This window comes from Chenopodium album, chromosome 16 (genome assembly GCF_948465745.1).
Source record: "Chenopodium album chromosome 16, dcCheAlbu1.1, whole genome shotgun sequence".
Classification (NCBI taxonomy): domain Eukaryota; kingdom Viridiplantae; phylum Streptophyta; class Magnoliopsida; order Caryophyllales; family Amaranthaceae; genus Chenopodium; species Chenopodium album.
Window position 1 is genome coordinate 50,050,915 of NC_137849.1, and position 22,057 is coordinate 50,072,971.

Here is a 22,057-nt window from a genome sequence, read left to right on the forward strand (position 1 = left end):
AGCTGACCTAGTATAATATAAAATTATTTTAAATAAGTCACGACGACCTATATCTATCATCTTCTATTCTTTAACATACACACTCATTTAACCTTTTTGTGATAAATGCATTTGAATATTGGAAAAATAGTCATGCGCATGAGTAATCTCATTTGATTCACCCTTTTTTTTATTATTATTTTTACTAATATGTAATTAAACCGTAATTAAATTGAAGGTATTAATGATATAAAGCATGCATTGATAACAACCATGCAATAGGTTTATAAGGGGTACAATATATTTTAAAATAATAACTTCCACAAATTCTTGAATACGACTAACTTTCATTATATTAGCTTATTGAAAGACAGGTTAGAGTTATTCTAAAAGTTTTTAAAGTTACACTTTTTATATAATATTAAATTTAGTACTTGTATATTTAACAAGAAATTTACCCTTTAAAACACTAAATAAATAATGTATTAGTTTGATCTTATTAGCCTTATAACTAACATGCATCCATTTGGAATACACATTAAAATATAATCAAAATCATTACAAATTAAAAGTTACCCTTAAATTAAATGGAAAAGTTGCCCAAAAAAATTGTTAAAGTCAATATAATATTGACCGTCATTCAATAAAATTAACAAAAGTCCGCCTTAATTATACAAGACATATTAGAAGGAGGCGGACTCAATTATATGGAGCATTACTGATTTATCAATTAACCTATAAAAAATACAATCCTATAATATATATATACACTGTATAACATTCACAATTCTATCTAATTACAAATTCACAAAGGCTAACTATTAAATTTAGTTTTCCCTTAGGATTTTTTTAAACAAAAAACACTACATTAACTTTTTTTTTGTCAACAAAAAAGAAAAATGAAAAAAAAAAGAAAGAAAAAGTTGTATGTATCATGTTTCATGCATTATCTACATTAATTTCTTTGAAGAGATTTTATTTGATTTGTTTGTTTAGCAACAATAGGGTAGTTGTTGAGTTATTGGAATCGTTTCAATGAGTATATTATTAATTTTCAGATGTTATTATTTACACTTATTTATAATAAAAGATATTATTTGTCAAAAATTTTCCGAGGAGAAATAGAGCACTTATTAAAATGACAAACTTTTAAATAAATCGAATGTACAATAAAATATTGTACGTCCATTATAAAGTTACCCTAAAATTAGCAAAAGTTACTCTAATATGAATAAAGGTTACCCTGACAAAAATAAAAGTTATGAAGTATTTATACTTTATTGATAAAAGATACCAAAAAAGTTGTAAAAGTGACCCTAAATTTGATAAAAGTGACCCCGAAGCACAATAAATTACTGTACACCGAATGTATACAAAAGTTACTCTATTAAAATATGGAGGAAACAATATATATATATATATATATATATATATATATATACCATAAAACTCCCTCCGTTTTTTTTATAAGCTAGAGTTATTATTTTCGTCCGATTTTTAAATAAGCTAGAGTTCCATTTTTGAAAATCTTTTACAATTTAATAATATATCTATACCCACTAGTGTCCCCATTGTTTTTTTACTTTATCATCTCTCAATCCTTCAATGGTTCTCAATCCTTTTCACACCACTTTATTTTCCAACAAAATAATAACCTTATTAACCCCACTAACATCTTATTTTATTAAACAACCTAAAACTTGCGCAATCTCATCTTTAACCTATAAAAAAAACGGAGGGAGTACTAAAAAAAGGAGTTAAAATAACAAACGAATAAAATTACATAATGTTTCATGTAAATATAGAGTACTAAATACGTTCATTTTTACAAAAATAAAACAAAACGTGCATCGTACGGATTTCATTTAGTTATTAGACTTATTACGTACTCCCTCCGTATTTAATATTCCATAAATGCTCCATTATTTCTTTTTGCACTATTCACTTGACCTATTTTGACTAATACTCCGTATTTGTTATTTATACATAAGCAAAAATATAGTCGTACGGGTACTTATTGAAATCGTCTCAATAAATAGTTTATTAAATTAATTTTCAATCTTTATAATGTACACTTATTAATTATTGATAAAAAAATTACATTGAAATACATTCTAAGGAGAAGTTTAACACTTATTAACATATAAAGAGAGTAGTATATATCCAACGGAAAAAAAAAAAAAAAACCAACGCTGCAACGCATTTATTTAGTGTATTTTAACCGTTGAACTCTAGAAGATTTTGTAAAAAAAAAAAAAAAAAAAAAAAAAAAAAAAAAAAGAGACTGAAATAAAAAGGGATATGAATGGAATTTATGTAAAATAATTTACTGTGCATATGACATTTTCTCTTTTTAGAATGTAATAGAAATACAAAAATTAAAGAAAAAGAAAAAAAAAAGGGTGAATATTTCTATCCTTTACGAATAAGATCATCTACATGAGGTCCATATAATAGAGTGGGGCTACCAGTTATTTGGTGAGGGAAGAAATGGTGTGTAACTTTGGGAATAAAATTCGAATTAATGTATTTGTTGTCAAAATTAGGAGTCATTTGGAATTTAGAGGACATATACACTTGAGAATTTGAGATAGATAAACCTTGTAACCTAAGCTTTGTCATTGTTTGAGCGAAGAATATTACCTTGTAACTAAGACTGTGCCAATATTTTTGATATTTTTAAGATTTAAAATTTTTTGAAACATCTACGCAATTTGAAAGCTTATCAATGGTTATGGAAAGATCCAACACGGTAATTGACACACTCTAAATATATACCTTATGCGTGCATGCTCTATAATCTATACCAATTTACTCGTTCTTATAGTTTCATAAATTTTTATTTCTTTATTAGGTAGGTTAAATTATAAACTCAAGGATGAGAAGTGATGCTATAATTTTATTTTATTTCTTCCGTCCTTATCGATTCTCCAAGCATTTCCAATATATAAATAACTTGACAAAGGTAGCACAAAAGAAATGCTTGAGAAACAAGAATATGACACCTAATTTAAGAATTTGCTATGAATATGATCTAAATGCACTTGGACCTATATAAGAAAATACAGGGGCTTTTAAATGATAAGGAATGAAGTATCTGCGTATTGGTAAATAGTTGAAGAGAGTGATAAATACAAAGCTGTCATGACTAAGACCATATCAGCTCATGTCATTTTGCAGGATCATTTTCAGATGCCACTGACTAATATACTCTATTTTACACACTTCATTTCATTCAGAGGGACATGAACCACGTTTTTGCCAATATAGAAATAAATTGTATTGTAATGGACATGCAATATTGAGATTCCTTTTACAAAATACAATTAAAAATAAACATATTATTTTTTTTTTTAAAATTCTCTGCATATTATTTTTGTTATACTCTGTACTATACTACTATTGTAATTAGTTTGAAAGAAAACGATACAGATGAGATTTAATTTTAGCCAAAACACTCCTATGCGGCTAAGCTCCCTCAACAAATTAATCACCCTTTTGATTGATTCTTTCAAGCAAGCACCCTTTTTCATAACCCTTTATCCGTTTTCCTCTCTCCACAACTCCACATAAGCCAATTCTTCCCAATCTACTAGATTAGGTCTGTGATGGGCAGCAGTCCCATATTACATTTTCTTCCAAAATACTTGTAAATAATTTTTAAAGAAAAAACAATTCCAAGAATTAGTAATTAACTAATCTAATAATAGAAGAAAATACTCTCACTAATTATAACGACGTCAATGAAATATTAAAAATAAAATAAAATTGATACTCCTTACCAAGTAGTACATTTTGTAACTTGAAGCAACCTTCAATTTGACCAAGCCGGTGATCACAATAAACACGAAATTTTTCTTGTATAGATTACAAGTTCATCAAACTACTTGCATATTTTTTTTTTTGACATCAACTACTTGCATATTAAAATAACAGCTTTATGAAAATAAATAAAATAATATTTCATACTTTATTCATTAATCTTCCATCATACATTATATCAAAATAATAATTTATTCATTAATCATCCACCTTAATTCAGCAGCAATAGTACTATTAACACCTTCTAACTACTTCAAAAGCTAACAATCAGTTGCAATCATCAACAAACATCATCGCTTCCATAGAAAGGCAAGCACTCTTAAGGACTCAGCCAAACACCCAACCTCAGCAAACCCGAGAGTTATTAAATTATCGTAGTCTTCCCCAAATTTTGACAACGAACTAATCGAAAACAACTGATATGATACAACACAATACTGATAATATTATATATAATGGTAAATTACGATTCATCCATTTGTAAGTCCGATTATGCGATAACCAACATCGAGAGTCTCACCTTACAACTCACAGCATATACATGAAAAATAATACCATCATCATAAAGGTTTCACAATCTCAAGTCTGTAAAATAGCTTTGAATAATCTTCCTCACAATTGACAGGTTCTTTTTCAACAAGTTTTTGCTGTTGGTCAATCATCATCCAATTCTCATTCAGCAAAAACAACTGCTCAACCATTCGAGGGGAGGCCCACCCTCTCCCTTAGAGTTAAAACTTATATCCACAGCACAATCATACAAATCAATACTCTAATATGCAAAGGTCAAACAAAATATGTTTAATCCACTCCTGCCCTCAAGAAATTCAGCATATCTGTCTACGATACCGGAGGGGGATATCCAGAGGGCCTTCTTCAAGTGCACAAAATGGCAGCTGGAAGAAACACTAGATCCGATCAACTGTCCGTACCACTACTACTGCAACAGCAACTATTCAGGAGATTACCCATCTTGGGTTGATAATTTGGCGATTGTCTTCATCGCCATTACGTTCTTAGCAACCACAGTTTTGATGGTGGTGGGGATGATAGGAGGGAGAAAGGCAACTCCCCTTACTCGACTCAATCAGTTAAGGAGATACTTTCTTCCATCAGGTCCTATTTTCCTACCCATCATTCTTGTCATCATGGCAAAAGGACACAGGGTAAACACTGTGTTCCCTATGTCGTATAATGGTCCTGCAATCCTCCACCTGGTTCGGATTTCTGCTCTCGCCTTCAACACTGAAACTGACAGCGACTTCAAGTATGTGTTCCTCGAGGCATCAACTATATCAGGAATCCTACATACAGCACTGTACTTGGACTCAATTATCTTGCCTTACTACACAGGTCTTGATGCTCTAATGTCGTCTAAGTTCTCAGGTGAGTGCTTGTCCTGTGTCTGTAGGCAGCAGCCTCTAATTGTGGGAGGTATGCTGGTCTACAGGGGGTGGTCAGTAACCACCGCTTTGGTAGTGGCTACTCTGATATTCAGAATATTCGGCAGGTTAACAACCGAAGAAAGCAAAGGGAAAACCATGTTGATGAAGTTTACTATGGAAAGTTTAAGTTGGATCTTAATGACTGTAGAATGTTTCTACCTACTAATCATTCCTCCACCAATGAGATCTTGGACAAAAGCAGCTAGTTTCAGTGGTGTTTTTGTTTTGATGTGTCTCCAACTTCTTAAAAAGATTACTACTTCTATTGTTGCCCAATACAATGGTAACTTGCAAAATCCAGGATGGTAGTAGATAATTTTACAACAAGAATGAAAAAAAAGAGACATGTTTAAACAAACAAAATTCATTGTCATATCATCAATAGCATATTTTTCATTGAAAGGATATCATTCATGAAGGTAATAATTAGAAAATTAAAATACATTGGCAAACTTAGCAAAATTTGAGGCTTTACAATTACCCTATGAGCCAAATTTTGGACACACAAATCAATGGGCAAATCACAAGAAAAATCTCCTCCGACTGGTGTCCATCTCCGGCTGTTTCAGATAAATAGCCAAAAATAAAATAAAATTAATACACAAATTAACCACAAAAAAGAATGAGCCTATTTACAGCATTTTATTCCTGCTCAAACTAACAAAGTTACCTTATGAGTCCATTCAAATTCCCCGCCTTGAGTATCGAATGTGCCATGCTGCAGGCTTCTCAATTTCAATACAAACCGAGGGCCGCATTCCTGCATAGAATATAAACTAACGGTTCAAAGATAATAACATTTGGTAAACTAACCTATCTAGATCACCACATCTGATAACTGAACTATGTTCCATAACAGAAATTTAAGATGAAACTTGGCATGCTTCAGCATGAAATTTCAAAATAGTAGAATTTGGGGGAGATGGGGTCAAAAAGAGAGGAGGAAAATAATTATAATGAAACCAAAAAATTACACACCTGCAGACGGGGCTTGACATAATCTGAAGCCTTCTTCTCGGCAGTAGGATCCTTTTTGGAGTCTACTTTCTTTGGATCTTTAGATTCAAATACATACCTAGCATAATACCAAGCACAAGAAATTGGTAAAAGCAGAATCTTCATGGAGTACAAATACCATCTAGGTAGAAGAGGCAACAAGCAATGTGTACCTATGGTGGCGAAAGAATATATAATCCCGCTGACAGTGAAAGGTAACAACCCGACGACCGCGAAATTCTGGTTTTTGGGGGAAGAGAGATTGTAACATTCTGAATGATACAAGGAAAACTGTCAGAAACCAGTCATAATACCTAAATGGAAGGGGTCACTAGAAATACAGATTGGCATGTTTGTACTATAGAGGAAATAGAGGAGACCTTCCAACACGACACCCAAGCCTTGTTGTGAAGTTATTTAGCATTAGCTCCGGCCAATGACTGGTTGGATTACCATGATTCTGCAAAAAATTAGTTTTATGAGCATAAAAAAGAGAGCACTAAACAATGCAGAACTACTCAACCAATAACACTTGATGGGAAATACAGTCACATTACAGGTCTATTCAAGCTATCAATCCATTGCTATAAATTTTTTACATCGCAGAATAAAATCTAGGCAAGTAAACTCTTTAAAGGCTCTTAAAGTGAATTATAATTCCTTACCCATCAGTATTAGAAATTTCAGACACACAGATATTCACAAGATGGCCGACAAGATGATTGGACACTCTTACAAGGAACAAGTTACAGAACAGAATTACACATAGAGCTACGAATAGTGAAACAGCATAACACAAAGTAATATACTTTCCTTTTAGCTCAGGTGTGCAAGTCAGTAGTTCAGTACTATAAATGTCAATCTCAAATTAGGTGTATGTGTGTTAACTGTGTTGTATGACTTGTATCTTGACGTGCAGCCAAGGGCATATAAGAAATGGAGATCCAAATGAGTTACAAATTCAGTTAACATTTGCAAATATAGCTAAGATGAATTAGTATACGAAGTATTATAATTCAAGAATTACAATATTTAATACTGGTGACTAACCTTAATCTCTTTTCGTAATTTAAGTTTCGAAAGCTTGAAATGTGCAGTCGGTCCATCAGGTAAGCCGATGATTAAGAGAGCATCTATGTCACCAAATCAGAGAAAAACATGATAAGATACTGAAAAAAAAAATAAAATTTGATAGCGTACGTTGAGCTATATGACTTTCCAGTCAACGCGTTACATACAGCCACATAAGCAAAAGACGACAAAATAAGGGAAAGGGCCAGATTAAATCTTCTATATTAAAATTTACTTCTGTTGATTGGAGAAAAACAACACTGACCTGGCTCTCTTCTATTTGTATGGACAACAATCAAAGTAGTGAAATCCTTTTTAGTCGCATAAGTCACAATCTACAAAAGTTGTTAAAGAAAAGACAGGGAAATAAGCTATTCAGCAATGAGAAAGATAATTTGTTATCTATATTATATGGTAAAGGAGACAAATTCCAACCTTCTTCAAGTCGTAGGTTCCTCTCTTATGGTAAGAGGAATTTGGGATCACTTGAACTAATTCTTTGATAAACTCAGGTCCCCTCTGCAGACAGCATAAGATGAAAATCAGGCTATATGCATTCATATTGCAGAATATATTAGGAACTACTCCGTATCAAAATATGCAGTTGACAAGCATGAATACATGATTGTATCACATCGACATCAAAATGAAGCCATTATATTAGCAGTGCTCAGCACTAGCTACTTTACACCTCAAACACCCCAACGTGTAGCAAGCCAGGAGCCAAACAAGCAATTGCCTCCATGTATTTCAACACACAGGTACCAAGAACAAAAATTTCAATGCTTATTCTATACTCCTTAACCCTCACCCATCAAGTATACAAAGTACATGAAGTACTTCTCAAGGCAGCTGCTATGCCAATTGAAATGAGGGAATACAATCATCACAGTCAATGAATGTTTAGAGCTACACGTACATCGTTATCAATCATCAATTGTATCTCAACATGAAAGGGGGAAGAAAAGACTATTTCCTATGTCAAAACATAGTTGCTCATTATCCTAACCTCTAGTTATAAAGGACAAGGCATAAATATTAGCTTACTAAACAGCCCTTTGTGATGGCTAGACCATTCCCACACTTTTCCCATCACTTGACTTGTGCAGGGGCATGTTAATAAGTTTATTAACCATTAGTACTTTTCAAATAAGGTGACAAATTCTTCTGAACTCCAATTATAGTTTTTAAAACTATCATTTCAAAACTTTTGGAGCATTATAAAGGAATAGAAAGAAATCACAATGTAAGTAATCAGTTCTTTAGAATTGACCTAGACCTACATAGAATTAGTTGTCTTCAAACCTAAGGTTTAATAGGGGAATATAAATCATTTTGGTACCCAAACTGAAAGTACAAACAGCACCGATTCAAGTGCACAAACATAATTTCCTTTCAAAGTATACACATTAAATATTACTTAGCAACAACAAGGATAATGTTAAGACCAATAATAAGGTAACAACACCCAGAAACACAAATAGCCTTACTCCGTTTTTACAAGCGCTCTTTACACTAGTTCATTGCTTTCATGTAATCATAATATATATCATTCCACATTTCCCTATACATGTCATTGATAAGCTAACACTGCCTAGACCGAAAGAAATACGCAAACGTGATAACAATAGGAAATGTAATAACTACGGCAAGTGAAAGGAGAAGATCATACAGTGGAGTTGAAACGGCATGTAGTGATCATAACTTTCTGAGCACGCTGCCCTTTCAAAACCGAACTAAACTCATCAGTATCCAATTCCGCAAACAACTGCAACAAAAAATGCACCCATTAATTCAACAATTCAACCACATTTCTAGCTACATAACCAACATTGAGACATTACCTAAAAAATTAAAGCCAATTTCTCAAGAAATTAACCACGAAATTAAGACATTAAATTAAATAATAACCTCTTCATCATCAGGCTTGCAAACAGTCTCATCAGCTTCCCTAGTATTCTCAATCGTACGAGGAATAGGCCTTGGAGGAAGCTACAAAGCACAAAATCAAAATGAATCTCAGCCGTTTAATCGAAATTGAAATCGAAATCAAACGATTGGAATGAAGAGAGAAAAAAACCTCTTCGCCGAGTTCAAGAGCGCGTTTATCAGCAGCATCACGAGCTTTGGTCTTCTTGCGCTTATCAAGCTTCTTCTCGTGCTTAATCTTAGCATGAATTTCAGACCTTTTGGCTTTGTTCTTAATCATGGAAGGTAGAAGTTGTTCCTTCTTGAAGGTTGAAGTTGAAGGTTTAGCATCTTCTCCGTTGGTTTCTCCGCCATTGTTGGAAGCTTCTTTCTCTCTCTTCTTCCCTGCCATTTTCTCTCTCTAGAATTCTGGGAGGATTTAAGGTATGGCAGTCGGAAAACGGAGGTCGGAAGAAGAGGCGTTAACTAGGGTTTTAGTTTGACTCGGGGAAGAGTGGAAGACGATAGTAGGAGAAATTTGGGTTATAATGTAATGGCCCACTGTCTTATCTCTCGATTTATTGGTTGGGCCTTTGTTAGACTTTAAATACACTTTATTCGGAAAATTTAAGTACTACTCTCTATGGGTGTCCATTATTCAAATAAAAATCAAAATTCAATCTAATCTAAATTGAATTATTAATTTAGATTGGATCTAAATTTCAATTCGAATTGGATTGGATTGACCTTTTTTGGATTCAAAAAACCGAATTAATCAAAATATGAAACCATACTTTTACAAATATTGATTATTTATACTAATTATGTAAAATTATGTTGATAATTACATTAATATAAATTATGTAAAACTATGTTTTCAATACTTGTATTAATAGTGTACAAATTTATAATTGCTTTTTTATTTTTATAATCACTTTAGACCCTAAAAATTTGCAATATATTTTAATTCGGATTGGACTGATGAGAAATTCGGATCGGATTGGATTTGAAAATTAAAAATCGAATTTTATTTCGGATCGGATTGGGTTTGACCAAAATCCAAACCGAAAACCGAATAAACACCCCTACTACTCCCTCCGTTTTTAAATACTTGCTCCACTTTCCTTTTCGGCCGTTTTTAAATACTTGCCCCAATTTTTTATTTGGAAAATTTTTACAATATTTAATTAGTTTCTCTTACCTAGTGGACCCACTATGAATCATATTTTATAAATTTCATATTCTCTCTCCCCCAATTCTCTCCACTACTTTTGCTTTTTTTTTTTTTTTTTTCAAATTTAGTCTTCCACGTACCCACTACTTTCATATTGTATTATTTTTTTACAATTTCTCTCAAAACTCTGCGCATGGAGAAATGGAACAAGTATTTAAAAACGAAGGGAGTAATAAATATATATGGGATTTGATCACAAGTTTTGAGTAACACCCCTCAAAATTTTAGATAACTGGTTAATTATATACTTAAATGTGGTCTTATTAGATTATGCAATGAAAGCTACGCTCTAGTCTAAGAATATATGATCTCGAGTTTCAAGCAAGATTACTGAATAGATTACAAATGTAGACGATAAACCAATAAATATACGTAGTATTATAGACTTAATAAGTTGTTCTAACATCACAACAAAAGCAAACATTCTTTGTTTTTTTGGAAGGGGAAAATTGAGCTAATACATTAATTACACAAACTCATATCTATACTAAAACAATACGAATTATAAAAGTACTTCAAAATGAGTACTCTGTACAGTGTAGCATAAGTAACTTTGAATTGCTCAACTGGGAAAACTTATTTATTTATTTATTTATTTTTAATTAAGCAGTTTTCTGAAAAAGAGCATTGTTGCTATACTTTTGTAGCAAATACAATACAAATTGGTTTAACAATGGTTCCAAAAGGTTTTACTAATTTCCAAAGAACTTGGTAATGTTATTGTTTTGAGAACAAATACATCAAATTAAGCTACAAGGGGCATTCTGAATTGGAGGAGACTCGGATCGTGTTCAACGCAGTTGCAGAATTTCCATGGCATTCCACTGCTTCAGCTGGTCTATTGATGTTAGGTTGCGCTTCATTACTTTTACCCAACAATAGCATATACAGACCACATATGACCATGATGGATCCTATAACACTGTTAACAACACATAAATCAAAATGAGAACTATGAATTTGATCAAAAGAAAGCAAAGCAACTAGAAAATTTTAATTTTAATTTTAATTCCATACGATCTGTTCCATTTATATATATATATATATATATATATTTTTTTTTTGAGGGAAATCTGTTCCATTTATATATGTCATTTTTGTATGTTTTGAGTTGTAAGTTACTCGTAACATATCACACCAATCCGCTCTTTCTTTCTTCCCTGATTGTAACTTTCAAATGGGATGGAAGGAGTACTAATTATGTAACAAAGCGAAGAAAACAGACCTTCCAAGATAAATTTGTTCATGAAAGAAGGCGAAATCCATTATGGTAACAAAAATTGGTATGAAAGGGCTGAATGCTGCAGTAAACACTGGGCCCTTCTGTTCAACGCACCATGACATACCAACATAACATAGTCCTGAACCCAATATTCCCTGCATTTTTAAAAACATCAACAGATTTCTTCATGTTCTTAAAGCATAATCTTATTTACAAAAATATATGCTATCAACTTAAACCTTAGCTTACAGGAAAGAATATCTTGGAAATTGATGTGTTTCTCTGGTGCATAAAGGAAGATTTTGAGAATCCTTCAAAGTAATCCCAAAAGAAATAATAGGCGGGACCTTTGATAGTGAATTACTGATTAACTAATTTATGCTAAAGATTGATATTGGCATATTAACTTCGATAGTGAGACTAAAAACTACGATTGCAGCAAATAATAATTCATACTTACAGCAAATAGCACAGTAAAGATTTGCAGCTTTCCCCTCAGAATCCATATTGTAATGTCTCTGTTGGTGGCAAAGCATAGAATTGCTGATTGAACAGCACCAAAAGATGACATCAAGGCTGTGCTCGAATATTTACGTGGGTATTTCTTGCCAATCTTTGACTGTATAAGAAACCATCCAGACCAACACACGGCGCTTGACAGAAGGAAAATTGAACCAAGAATCCATTTTTCCTTGCTGACAGACTTAGAAGGCGTACTCAAATGCTTAGCATGATATGTGGACAGTGGAATTCCTCTGTATAGGATGAGTAGTATAGCTCCACCGATGCAAGTAAGTGACCCAAACACTTTAGCTATACCATATTTGCTTCTCAAGTTCACTTTCTCTTGCCTGCAAAAGCTCAATGCAGTTACGACTTATGATATTTTTACAACAGGTGCTAAATGTGCTATTAGGAATGTGAAACTTCATCTCACCCTAGAGGTAAAGCCAAAAGGAAAGTGAATACAGGGCTCATATTAGCGAATGCACTAGCAAATACAGCAGATGTGTATTGTGTCCCAAGAAGAAACAGGTACTGAGTGAGTGTTGCCCTGAAAACAACCATCAATTCACCAATTCTCCACAGTTTAAGCAAGGCATCTCAAAGAACAAAAACTTCATTATTTCAAAAGGGGAAGGGGAAACCAACATCAAGTATGTAAGAAACAACTGTTTTCTCTCACCCAATGAGAGCACTGAAGAAGGTATAGCATAAGATTGAAATTGTGAGCTTTACTCCACTTTGCCTGAAAACACAGTACATACCTTAGCACCCACATTGATTTTTTAACCAATGTTTTCTATAGACTTATTTACATCAGGGTTTGTTGCACATAACAAGTCAATTCAAACAATGTTTGCAGATGATTTACCTCTCACAGAAGTAGGCAATGGGTGCCAAAAATATTGAAGCAGAAGTCAGTCTGTATGTGATTATAACCAACTGATTTGTACCCTCTTCAAGAATCTTCTTTAATAACATGTTCAATACTGCAATCACAAAGTAAACAGCCAATATTACTGCAACAGGCTTCCATTGCTGATATCCCGCCATAGGCTAGGTTACACTTTTTCCTTCCTTCTTTGTTGCCTTTTGTAGCAAATGTTAGCCAGACTGATCAAACCCCAGCAATGTTAACACTCAAACATCTTATATTCAGGAAAGAAATAGCAAATAAGAAACAGTAACACTAAAACCAGACATGTCACATCATCTGCTTTTTCAAGAAAGAAGTTCACATCAACACAATTTATATTCTATTTTTGTTTAACTTTTGGTTGATCCTTCCCAACAGTTCAAACTACAGTGAAGTTTGCCAAGGTCACATGCCTTCGTCATCATCTAATAACCTCATATAGTGATCATGAATCACTTTATACTTACCAGATTAGGAGATGTTCTTCATTTCCATTTAGAGTGTGATGTAAAACAAGGCATATCCTTCTTTTTGACGGAATCCTATTCTAACAACAAGACAGCAGAATGACCAAAAACGGAATAGCCTCAAGTGCAATTAACCAACAAGAATAATATGTCATATCATATAACACATTTAGAAGCCATTAAATAAGATTATACAGCATATGTACATATTTGCACTTGCTATTAGTGAATCTAAGAATAATATGTGTTAGGATACTGTTTCCAGATACAGAGATGTGCACATGCTGAAGAAAGTAGAACATCTAGCAAAAGTAGGATTTGGTAAATATATCAGAAACACAAATTTTCTTTAAGACTTCCAATATCACCACTCTGCGGCACCTTACAAAAGTTACAAACATATCTTTCAGGTACTTGTTTTATTGCTGATACAAGAATTATTGTCTTTGAATGACCAAAGAATCTCAAAAACTTTATGTAGTACATTGGATGCTAGTTAGTGTAGTCAAATGCTGTCTATGACTCTATGCTTATATTATTAATTAGAGAACTAGCAGAATATAGGATAACAAACACAGCTTCAATATGCCATATGGCTGTTGGCCTCACAGAACTAACATGAGATTAATTGCTTTATTTAGGCTAGACTGAGTAGTGTTTGGTAAAGAGAGCTAGTATAGTTAGTGTCAAACCCACTGCCATTAATGGCAATATGGCATGTATCCATACTTCTGCTAAATGAGGGAAAATTGCCTTTCTGGTCCTGACCAACAATCCTATGCCACATTAAACCACTTTCAATCGAGCATCTTATATTGGTGTTCAAAATACTTTCACCTAGATGATTTACATGATAAAATTTTCCAAATTAATTGTTAAAATAATATGTCAGAGTGTCAGAGAAAGCATTGTACCATGTATCAGTAAATAATATGACTTGCTAAAAAGAAGTAAATAACTAAGTTCTATATCAATACTATAACAGAAATCATTATCTTTAAGATAGGATTACTGGAATATACAATAGGCTCAATACTGATCCAGAATTTGTTGAATATGATATAACACTTCAAAGAATAAAGCTGTAGGGAAATAGTTATCTTAGATGCCATGATAATAACTGGAACCATAGATGGTGAGGTGGTTCTGGATTATTTATATATCGCTCTCCTATTAGGAGGAAAGTAGGCTCCCATCCATGGCTCAACATTAGCAATAATTAACTATTAGCTAATATAACAATGGTGACCAAGGCATCACATGGAGGAAAGTAAAAGCTAGGGAGAGGAAGGAGCAAAGAGGGGGAGGTGGAGGTGGGAAGAGTACAAACATGGATGACAATTATTCTCACAACTAGAGGGAGGTTGAATAATATCTGAAATTTGTTTTTGTTTTTCACTAAAGTGTTAAACATTTTAATACAATATATGTTGCTCATAATATTATAAAGATACAAATTGATATCTATGATGGATAGCATTTTTGGAAGAACATCTTGAAAATTCATATTAATTTAAATAATTGAAAATTTGTAAGCAGTGACTAAGGTCCATAGTATGCCAAAGCTGGATATTTCAAAGTGAGTATTCTTTAATTAGACCAAAAATCTCACGTAGGTTTAAATGACATGAAGTTTTATATAAATTCCAGAGCATAGATGAGTGAAACCAAACTAAGAGGAGCATCCAGAACTGGTGACATGAATAATGTCAATTGCAGTTGCAGAACTTTCATTGCATTGCACTGCCTCAGCTGGCTTGATTAAGTTTTCTTGTGATGCCTCTCTGCTTTTACCCCACAGAAGAATATAGAGACCACAAATCATCAGAATTGATCCTATAACACTGTTAACATCCCAGAAAGCAGAGGGGAATGAGTACTATTGATTAAATACTTTTTTAAAAAAAAAAAATAAGTAAAACAAAAAGGAAAATTTGAATTTATACAATATTCCCCCTGTCTGAAATTCTCAGTTAGAAAAATAGTAAAAGAAAAATCTTTTTGTACATGATAACTAGCTTTGAATAGTCAAATAAAGCACTCAGTTTCTACCTTTGTTCCCCTTGTTAAATATGACATTAACTCCTAGTAATGGATATTAGGGATAAAGAAGTATTAGTATTAGGGAAATTCAGAAACAAAATTCAGAAACAAACCTTCCAAGGTAAATTTGTTCATGAAAGAAGGCTAAATCCATTAATAATATATATATCTGTATTGAAGGGATGAATGCTGATGTAAAGACTGGGCCCCTCTGTTCAACACACCAGGATATCCCAACATAGCATAGCCCTGATCCTAAAACTCCCTGCAATTTGCACAATAATGATTTATCTTGCTCAAAATTCTCGTAAAAGTAAAAACTTCCTACCCTATTTGATGTCTTTGGTTCTACAAAATGCATAAAGGCAGTTTCTGAAAATACATTAAGTCATCCCTGTTATAACAATTAGTCTAGCCTTCGATAGTGCTTTACTAATCATTTTCAACAAATATTTAAATGTAAAAAAGAACGATATTTTGATTCAAAAACTAGTAGATTACAATTCACTAGTTTACCACATTAAGAAAAGGAGGTCAAATCATACTTACAGCAGCAAGGACAGTAAAGATCTGCAGCTTTCCAGTAAAAATCCATACGGACATATTCCTATTGATGGCAAAGCATAAGATTGCTGACTGAACAGCCCCAAAAGCAGACATCAAAGCAGTGCTCGTATACTTGCATGGATATCTTTTGCCAATGCTTGATTGTATAAGGAACCAGCCAGACCAGCATAAGATGCTGAGCACAAGGAAAATCGATCCAAGGATCCATCTATGCTTGTCATCAATCTTACCAAACATACTCAAGTTATTAGCATTGTATAGAGAAGTCCTTGAGTACGTTGCTTTGTTAAGTGGAATTCCTCTGTACAAGATCATTAAAAGAACTCCCCCGATGCAGATAATTGAACCCAACACTTTAGCTATCTTGCCAGTGCTTTTAAAGTTCACACTTTCTTGCCTGAGAAAAGCTGAAAAAAGTTACATAATTTTCCTTTCAGCAAACTCCTACTAGACAAAGTAAAATTAAGAGTTCCTACCCTAGTAGTATAGCCAAAAGGAAAGTGAAGACAGGAGTCATGTTGGAGAAGGCAGTGGCAAAGGCAGCAGATGTGAATTGGATTCCAAGAAGAAACAGATACTGGGTGAGTGTTGCCCTGTAAACATCTTATTCTTTTCAATTACGTTTCTACATTTGAGTTGCAAGCTCGAAGAAAAAACAAAATGGTACAATGAAGAAAAAACAGAAGCAAAAATTAGTATTTGAACATAATTTTCTTACTCACCCAATTAAAGCACTGACGAAGAGATAGCATAAGATTGGAGTTGTGAGCTTAACATTCAGACCTCTTCTCCTGCAACAACAATCAAGAATTCAAGACATTAATTCCCTGCACCTATTTTCTTTTATGAATCAAGAATTGTGCTCACACAAATACCTTTCATGGAAGTAGGCAATAGGCATCAGAAAAATTGCAGCAGTGGTTAGTCGATATGTTACTATAACTAAATGACTCTTTCCCTCATCAAGGATTTTCTTAAATAAAAGGTTTAAAACAGCCATCACAAAGTAAATAATCAGTATGACAACAACAGGCTTCCATTTCTGACATCTTACCATCTGGAAGTTTATGCTTTCTTTTTTGTCAATTGTTTTTTACTACGACAAAAAGCTTGAGCAGACTGATCTACATGCAGTGGTATATAAGCACATACAAATGAAAGGATAAAGGTTAAACTGATAGTGTCACATCATTTGCTTTTCTAATAAAAAAATTCTTATATACACTTTTATTATCATTCGCTTGCCTTTGTGTTGATTCTCCAGAGTCCAGACAGACCACACAGTTGAAAATCAGAGCAAAGATTGTCAACGTCACACATGTTCGTCAATCCAGTGACTGCACAGGTGATCATGTTTTTCGGCTGGCACTCTACAATTACCAGAAGTTAAGTAATTTTCTTCATTGCCATTTTGAATACGATGCAAAACAAGGCATATCCTTATTTTGAACAGAATCTAATTCTTATTACAAGACAACAGAATGACTTGCAACCTCATGCTGAACGAGTCACAGAACAATATGTCATATCATATAACACATTGGTCAGCCAGTACACAGCACTCATACAGCATTAACATTAACTAAGAATTTATGTGTAAAATAGTTACTATGGTAAAAGAATTTATTACTTGTACTTTTTCTGCCTTAAAGAATTTATTGCCTATTTATAGTCATGAACATGGCAAATATACATAACCTTTTGCAAAAGTCAAATATGACATATCTACGAAGGAGAAATTTTTCTAGTGTATAGACTGTAGAAACTGTTGAAAGAAACAGAGAAGGTCCGACAGATGAGAGAATTTACCCCTTGATGGATAGGAATGAGCAACTAAAAAAAGATATATATTAATCTTAGTTCTTTGTAGAACAGTAATAAAGCTAACTCAAAGTTACCAGCACTTTTCAAAGTTACCAGCACTTTGAATGGCTACCCCAGGAATAGATCTTTCTAATACTGTATTTGATTTCGTTGTCTGATTCAAGTTAGAGCCATTGAACAACTAGATGGCCTCTAAAAGTGTTATACAGTAAAACAAAAGCAGATCAGTCCAATAAAATGCTGAGCATTTGCTGAAATGCATATTTGAGAACGAAGATGACAAGCGTGTTATAAGAGAGAGCTTCAATAATTTCATAGCAATGCTGGCTGCATGATGTTCAGATAAAATCCTGCTCAGTTATGCTGTATGACACAAATGATTTCCTATGTTGAAGGTTTGATTAGATATGAAATCGCTTATATTTTATTCAGTAGGAAACTGCATGCACAAATTTTTTGAAGAAGGGGTGGTTTAAGGAGCTTTGATATCCATGGTTAAATGACTTTTTAATTTGTTGGTCTAAAGATGACCATCTATATATTTTCCAAATAAATCCATCAATCCCTCCCAAGTCCTTGCTGATGAAGTTTAATCCACTGCACACTTGGTTCCCCAGAGCATCTTATACTACAATCTAACACTTACTTTCTCCTGATGCTTCTTCATCGGCTGACTCAAAAAGCCAATCAGGCTCACATCAGTAATAGTTATAGACACAAGTCGCACAAGTACAGATCTATACAGTAGAAATATACCATAATTTTGCAGCATTGACCTACATTATTTTCTTGTACAAAGCTATATAGGATCCCATAAAAAATGACACATGGTCAGTGGAATCAATAAGGAAATTAAGACTGATCAGGCATGCAGTATTGTGGAATGAAATCAAAAGTGAATCCTAGATCTAGTGGCTGTTAGCCTTACCCCTAACTAATCAGACTATCTTGTATAGATTTAGCACACTTTAAGTATTAGTGTGAAAGTGTACAGCTGGTACTAGAAAGATAGAATTTTGCATTTTTGTTCAACACTTAATGGACAAATCGAGATAAGAAGAAAACTCAATTGATCTATACAATTGCATACATAAGATTGGTAAGACAGGAGCAAAAATCTAAGGAAAAAACCTTAAAAAACACACAAGCTAAGGAACCCTTTTTATCAAATAAGCAACATTCATGAATCATTATATAACTCAGAAAGAGCCAAAGAGGAATAGGAACACACAATTACAAAGTGAAACTTCGAGGGAATCCAATAAGGATACTAATTGGTCTTATCTTTTGTCTCTTCAAGGGATGATGACTTGAACCATGGGATCCAAACTGAGGTGGTCTTTTGGTATTGTCGGTATGCTTCAGCTCTGAAGGATTGCTTAAGCATTCTCTCCTCAACCAGAACAGTCACATAAGCTAAGCACAAGGTATTAACAAAGGCTCCTACGAATATCCACCCTTGTCCAAGGCTCCATGCAAAAATTCCAAGTCCCCACCACCACAGCTGCTCCCCAAAGTAGTTTGGATGCCGTGAGTACTTCCACAATCCATCCTCCAAAGTGGGTAAGATCGGCTTCCCAGAAGCCTTCAACTCTGCATTCTTGGTGGAAAACTCATGAAGCTGAGTGTCAGCATAGTAAGCAACAACTATACCAGCCAAGCACACAGCAATGGCTACAATATCCCAAATGCTCCATGGTGCTTCAACAGTGTGTATGGTGTAGTAGGGCAAGGTTAATCCCATCAAAAAAATCTGTAATACATATAGAAATTTCTCAGTCTTAGTCTCCTATAGATCCTTATAAAGAGAGCTGAACCTTAACTCTACTAAAGAAGCATACATTGCTTTCAAATCTACTGCATTTAACAACAAAATCATACTTGCACATTTTCCTTAAGATCACACAACTGAAATAGAATCACGTAAAATTCGGCCTCGAATCATTGGATCAACTTGAACACATATTTTTGCATCAGAACAACTCAATCTTTATATAAACATCTTAAAAGTAAAACAAAAAATACATGGAAAAGTAAGAAATATACCTGCTGAGCAAAATAGATGGCAAAAAAGGAGACCCACCACCAATTTTTGCCATACTGTTGGCGCATATCAGTGAAACGCCAGTCCTCCCTAGCACCCCATTGCCAATTTTCGCGGCGAAAATAGTTATGAGAAAGCCTTAAACTCCATAGAAATGTCAACATTACAACAATTCTGGACCTCCACATATTATAAGTTGCTATTGGGTGAGTTGCATAGTAGTAAGCTAGTAGCAATGGAATCACTGTCCAATATGGATCAATCATCTGCACCCAAAATCAAACCCCACAAAAAATTTCAAAAAATAAGTACATTTCCCTAAAATTTGTATAATTTAACCAAATTTCACACCCTTAAACATCTTATACTCACAAACAACATAATATAAACAAACCCCAGAATCTAAATTCAACAATTCTTTCAAAATAACTACTAAAATTAAAATTTTAAGAAGTAGTGATCATACCCAGTGGCTGGATTGGAGATGACCAATAGCCCAGAACATGACATTGATGTTGAAGAAGAAGAAGAGATTGGCAAGGAGGAAAGGGTGTTGGTAGCACCATGACCAAATGGAAGAGAGAGAATGCTCAGAATCAGAATAATGCTTGAGAAAATACATGTAGAAGAAGATGGAAGGAAGAGGGGCTAAGAATGCTATGATTGCATTTTTAAGGTTGCTATGGTTGCTTTTAGTTTTACCCATATTTGATAAATTATGGTTTTGAATTTGGGGAATTGTTGTGAAATTGGTGGGTTTTTCTGGGTTTGTGAGGATAAGGGGATGACGAGAAATTGGGAATTTGGGGGGTTTTTGGAGTGACAAATAGAGGTTTGTTAGGAGGGGTTTATATAACTCCATGAAAATGATCACTTGTGAGGAAGTGAGATGTTGAAAAATCAAATTCAATTGATTGTTTTTTTGCCACTCTTTTCTACATTGCTTGCATAAAGTGCACATCCTTAATAAATACTCCCTCCGTCTTTAAATACTTATTCCATTTTTTCATGCGCAAGGTTTTAGGATAAATTGGAGAAATAATAAAATATGGAGGTAGTGAGGTATGTGGAAAAATAAAAAATTGTAAAAAGCAAAAGTAGTGGAGATAATTGGAAGAGAGAGAAAATGAATTAATAAAATACTCCGTATGATTTATGTTGGGTTCATTAGATGAGAGAAATGAATTAAATATTCTAAAAACTTTCCAAATAAGAAAATGGAGCAAGTATTTTAAAACGGCCGAAAAAGAAAAGTGGAGCAAGTATTTCAAAATGGAAGGAGTACTTCGTATTAAGTGTGGGGGTTCCTCTAGGACTTGTATGCTCTATTACGGAGTACTCCATCTGTCCCATAATACATGACACAATGAAACATTGTACACTTGTTAAAGCATTAATTTGACTTTATTGATATATAATTTAATATTAATGAAAATTATTTTAAAAATTATATTATGAAACTTTATATTACAACCTATCTAAGAACATATTTTGTGCTAAAATATATTTTTATTATGTTAGTAAAAAATTATGGTCAAACCTAATGCATGAATAGTGAAAAAAAAGCCAACGTCTCATGTATTGTGGAACGGAGAGAATACTTGTTAGTTTGAGATACTTCTTTCGTCCCTTATTAAACTGTCTTACTGGTATATTTTACTTAAATACGAAGTATAATTTTAGGATGTGTATTATTTATCTGACTTTATATATATTATTATATGTAATCGAGTTTGACATCACAAATTATTGATTCATATTAAACTTGACAATACAAACTAAAGTTGGAATGTAACTATCTTAGCAAAGTCAACATGCATTTATATTTCTAACAACTGACATTTTTAATGCTTCCTCCGTTCTTTTATTATTGCACTACTTATTTTTTTAGGAAGTTTCATAAAATTGCACCATTCCTTGTTTAGGAAAAAAAATTATTTGTGTTCACACTATAAATACCCAACATACCCTTGCTTTTTCACCCTTACTTTTTAATTTATCAATATGTCACATGG

General features: G+C 33.3%; 5 protein-coding genes across 5 annotated transcripts; 1 reads left to right on the forward strand and 4 right to left on the reverse strand.

Moving 5' to 3' along the window:
* Positions 1-4,598: 4,598 nt before the first annotated feature.
* On the forward strand, positions 4,599-5,599 carry LOC145585839 (uncharacterized). The gene has a single exon (XM_081642552.1). The coding sequence runs from the start codon at positions 4,599-4,601 to the stop codon at positions 5,553-5,555; it is 957 nt and encodes a 318-aa protein (XP_081498678.1). The 3' UTR covers positions 5,556-5,599.
* Positions 5,595-9,744, reverse strand: LOC145585838 (uncharacterized). The gene is made up of 11 exons (XM_081642551.1): positions 9,394-9,744; positions 9,225-9,305; positions 8,986-9,081; positions 7,749-7,832; positions 7,579-7,648; positions 7,293-7,375; positions 6,623-6,702; positions 6,416-6,514; positions 6,225-6,321; positions 5,917-6,006; positions 5,595-5,806 (listed from the first exon to the last, which is right to left on the reverse strand). The coding sequence occupies exons 1-11, from the start codon at positions 9,631-9,633 to the stop codon at positions 5,768-5,770; spliced, it is 1,059 nt and encodes a 352-aa protein (XP_081498677.1). The 5' UTR covers positions 9,634-9,744; the 3' UTR covers positions 5,595-5,767.
* Positions 9,745-11,142: 1,398 nt separating this feature from the next.
* LOC145585840 (WAT1-related protein At3g30340-like) lies at positions 11,143-13,371 on the reverse strand. The gene is made up of 6 exons (XM_081642553.1): positions 13,053-13,371; positions 12,864-12,926; positions 12,615-12,731; positions 12,138-12,528; positions 11,681-11,832; positions 11,143-11,377 (listed from the first exon to the last, which is right to left on the reverse strand). Exons 1-6 carry the CDS (start codon positions 13,232-13,234, stop codon positions 11,206-11,208), a joined length of 1,077 nt encoding a protein of 358 aa, XP_081498679.1. The 5' UTR covers positions 13,235-13,371; the 3' UTR covers positions 11,143-11,205.
* Positions 13,372-15,236: 1,865 nt separating this feature from the next.
* LOC145585841 (WAT1-related protein At3g30340-like) lies at positions 15,237-17,231 on the reverse strand. Its single transcript, XM_081642554.1, has 6 exons — positions 17,050-17,231; positions 16,897-16,965; positions 16,651-16,767; positions 16,157-16,571; positions 15,721-15,872; positions 15,237-15,408 (listed from the first exon to the last, which is right to left on the reverse strand). Exons 1-6 carry the CDS (start codon positions 17,229-17,231, stop codon positions 15,237-15,239), a joined length of 1,107 nt encoding a protein of 368 aa, XP_081498680.1.
* Positions 17,232-19,048: 1,817 nt separating this feature from the next.
* Positions 19,049-20,880, reverse strand: LOC145585842 (uncharacterized protein C594.04c-like). Its single transcript, XM_081642555.1, has 3 exons — positions 20,509-20,880; positions 20,045-20,308; positions 19,049-19,751 (listed from the first exon to the last, which is right to left on the reverse strand). Exons 1-3 carry the CDS (start codon positions 20,746-20,748, stop codon positions 19,269-19,271), a joined length of 987 nt encoding a protein of 328 aa, XP_081498681.1. The 5' UTR covers positions 20,749-20,880; the 3' UTR covers positions 19,049-19,268.
* Positions 20,881-22,057: the final 1,177 nt, after the last annotated feature.

Coding starts and splice junctions, on each gene's coding strand:
- LOC145585839 (XM_081642552.1), top strand. CDS start 4,599: ATGTTTAATCCACTCCTGCCCTCAAGAAATTCAGCATATCTGTCTACG.
- LOC145585838 (XM_081642551.1), bottom strand. CDS start 9,633: ATGGCAGGGAAGAAGAGAGAGAAAGAAGCTTCCAACAATGGCGGAGAA. Junction 7,376..7,578: donor TACAAATAGAAGAGAGCCAG/GTCAGTGTTGTT, acceptor TTGGTGACATAG/ATGCTCTCTTAATCATCGGC. Junction 6,703..7,292: donor AATTACGAAAAGAGATTAAG/GTTAGTCACCAG, acceptor AATTTTTTGCAG/AATCATGGTAATCCAACCAG.
- LOC145585840 (XM_081642553.1), bottom strand. CDS start 13,234: ATGGCGGGATATCAGCAATGGAAGCCTGTTGCAGTAATATTGGCTGTT. Junction 12,927..13,052: donor ATTGCCTACTTCTGTGAGAG/GTAAATCATCTG, acceptor CTGTGTTTTCAG/GCAAAGTGGAGTAAAGCTCA. Junction 12,529..12,614: donor CTTTTGGCTTTACCTCTAGG/GTGAGATGAAGT, acceptor GAGCTTTTGCAG/GCAAGAGAAAGTGAACTTGA.
- LOC145585841 (XM_081642554.1), bottom strand. CDS start 17,231: ATGGTAAGATGTCAGAAATGGAAGCCTGTTGTTGTCATACTGATTATT. Junction 16,966..17,049: donor ATTGCCTACTTCCATGAAAG/GTATTTGTGTGA, acceptor TTGTTGTTGCAG/GAGAAGAGGTCTGAATGTTA. Junction 16,768..16,896: donor TTCGTCAGTGCTTTAATTGG/GTGAGTAAGAAA, acceptor AGATGTTTACAG/GGCAACACTCACCCAGTATC.
- LOC145585842 (XM_081642555.1), bottom strand. CDS start 20,748: ATGGGTAAAACTAAAAGCAACCATAGCAACCTTAAAAATGCAATCATA. Junction 20,309..20,508: donor ATCTCCAATCCAGCCACTGG/GTATGATCACTA, acceptor TTTTGGGTGCAG/ATGATTGATCCATATTGGAC. Junction 19,752..20,044: donor CCATCTATTTTGCTCAGCAG/GTATATTTCTTA, acceptor TATGTATTACAG/ATTTTTTTGATGGGATTAAC.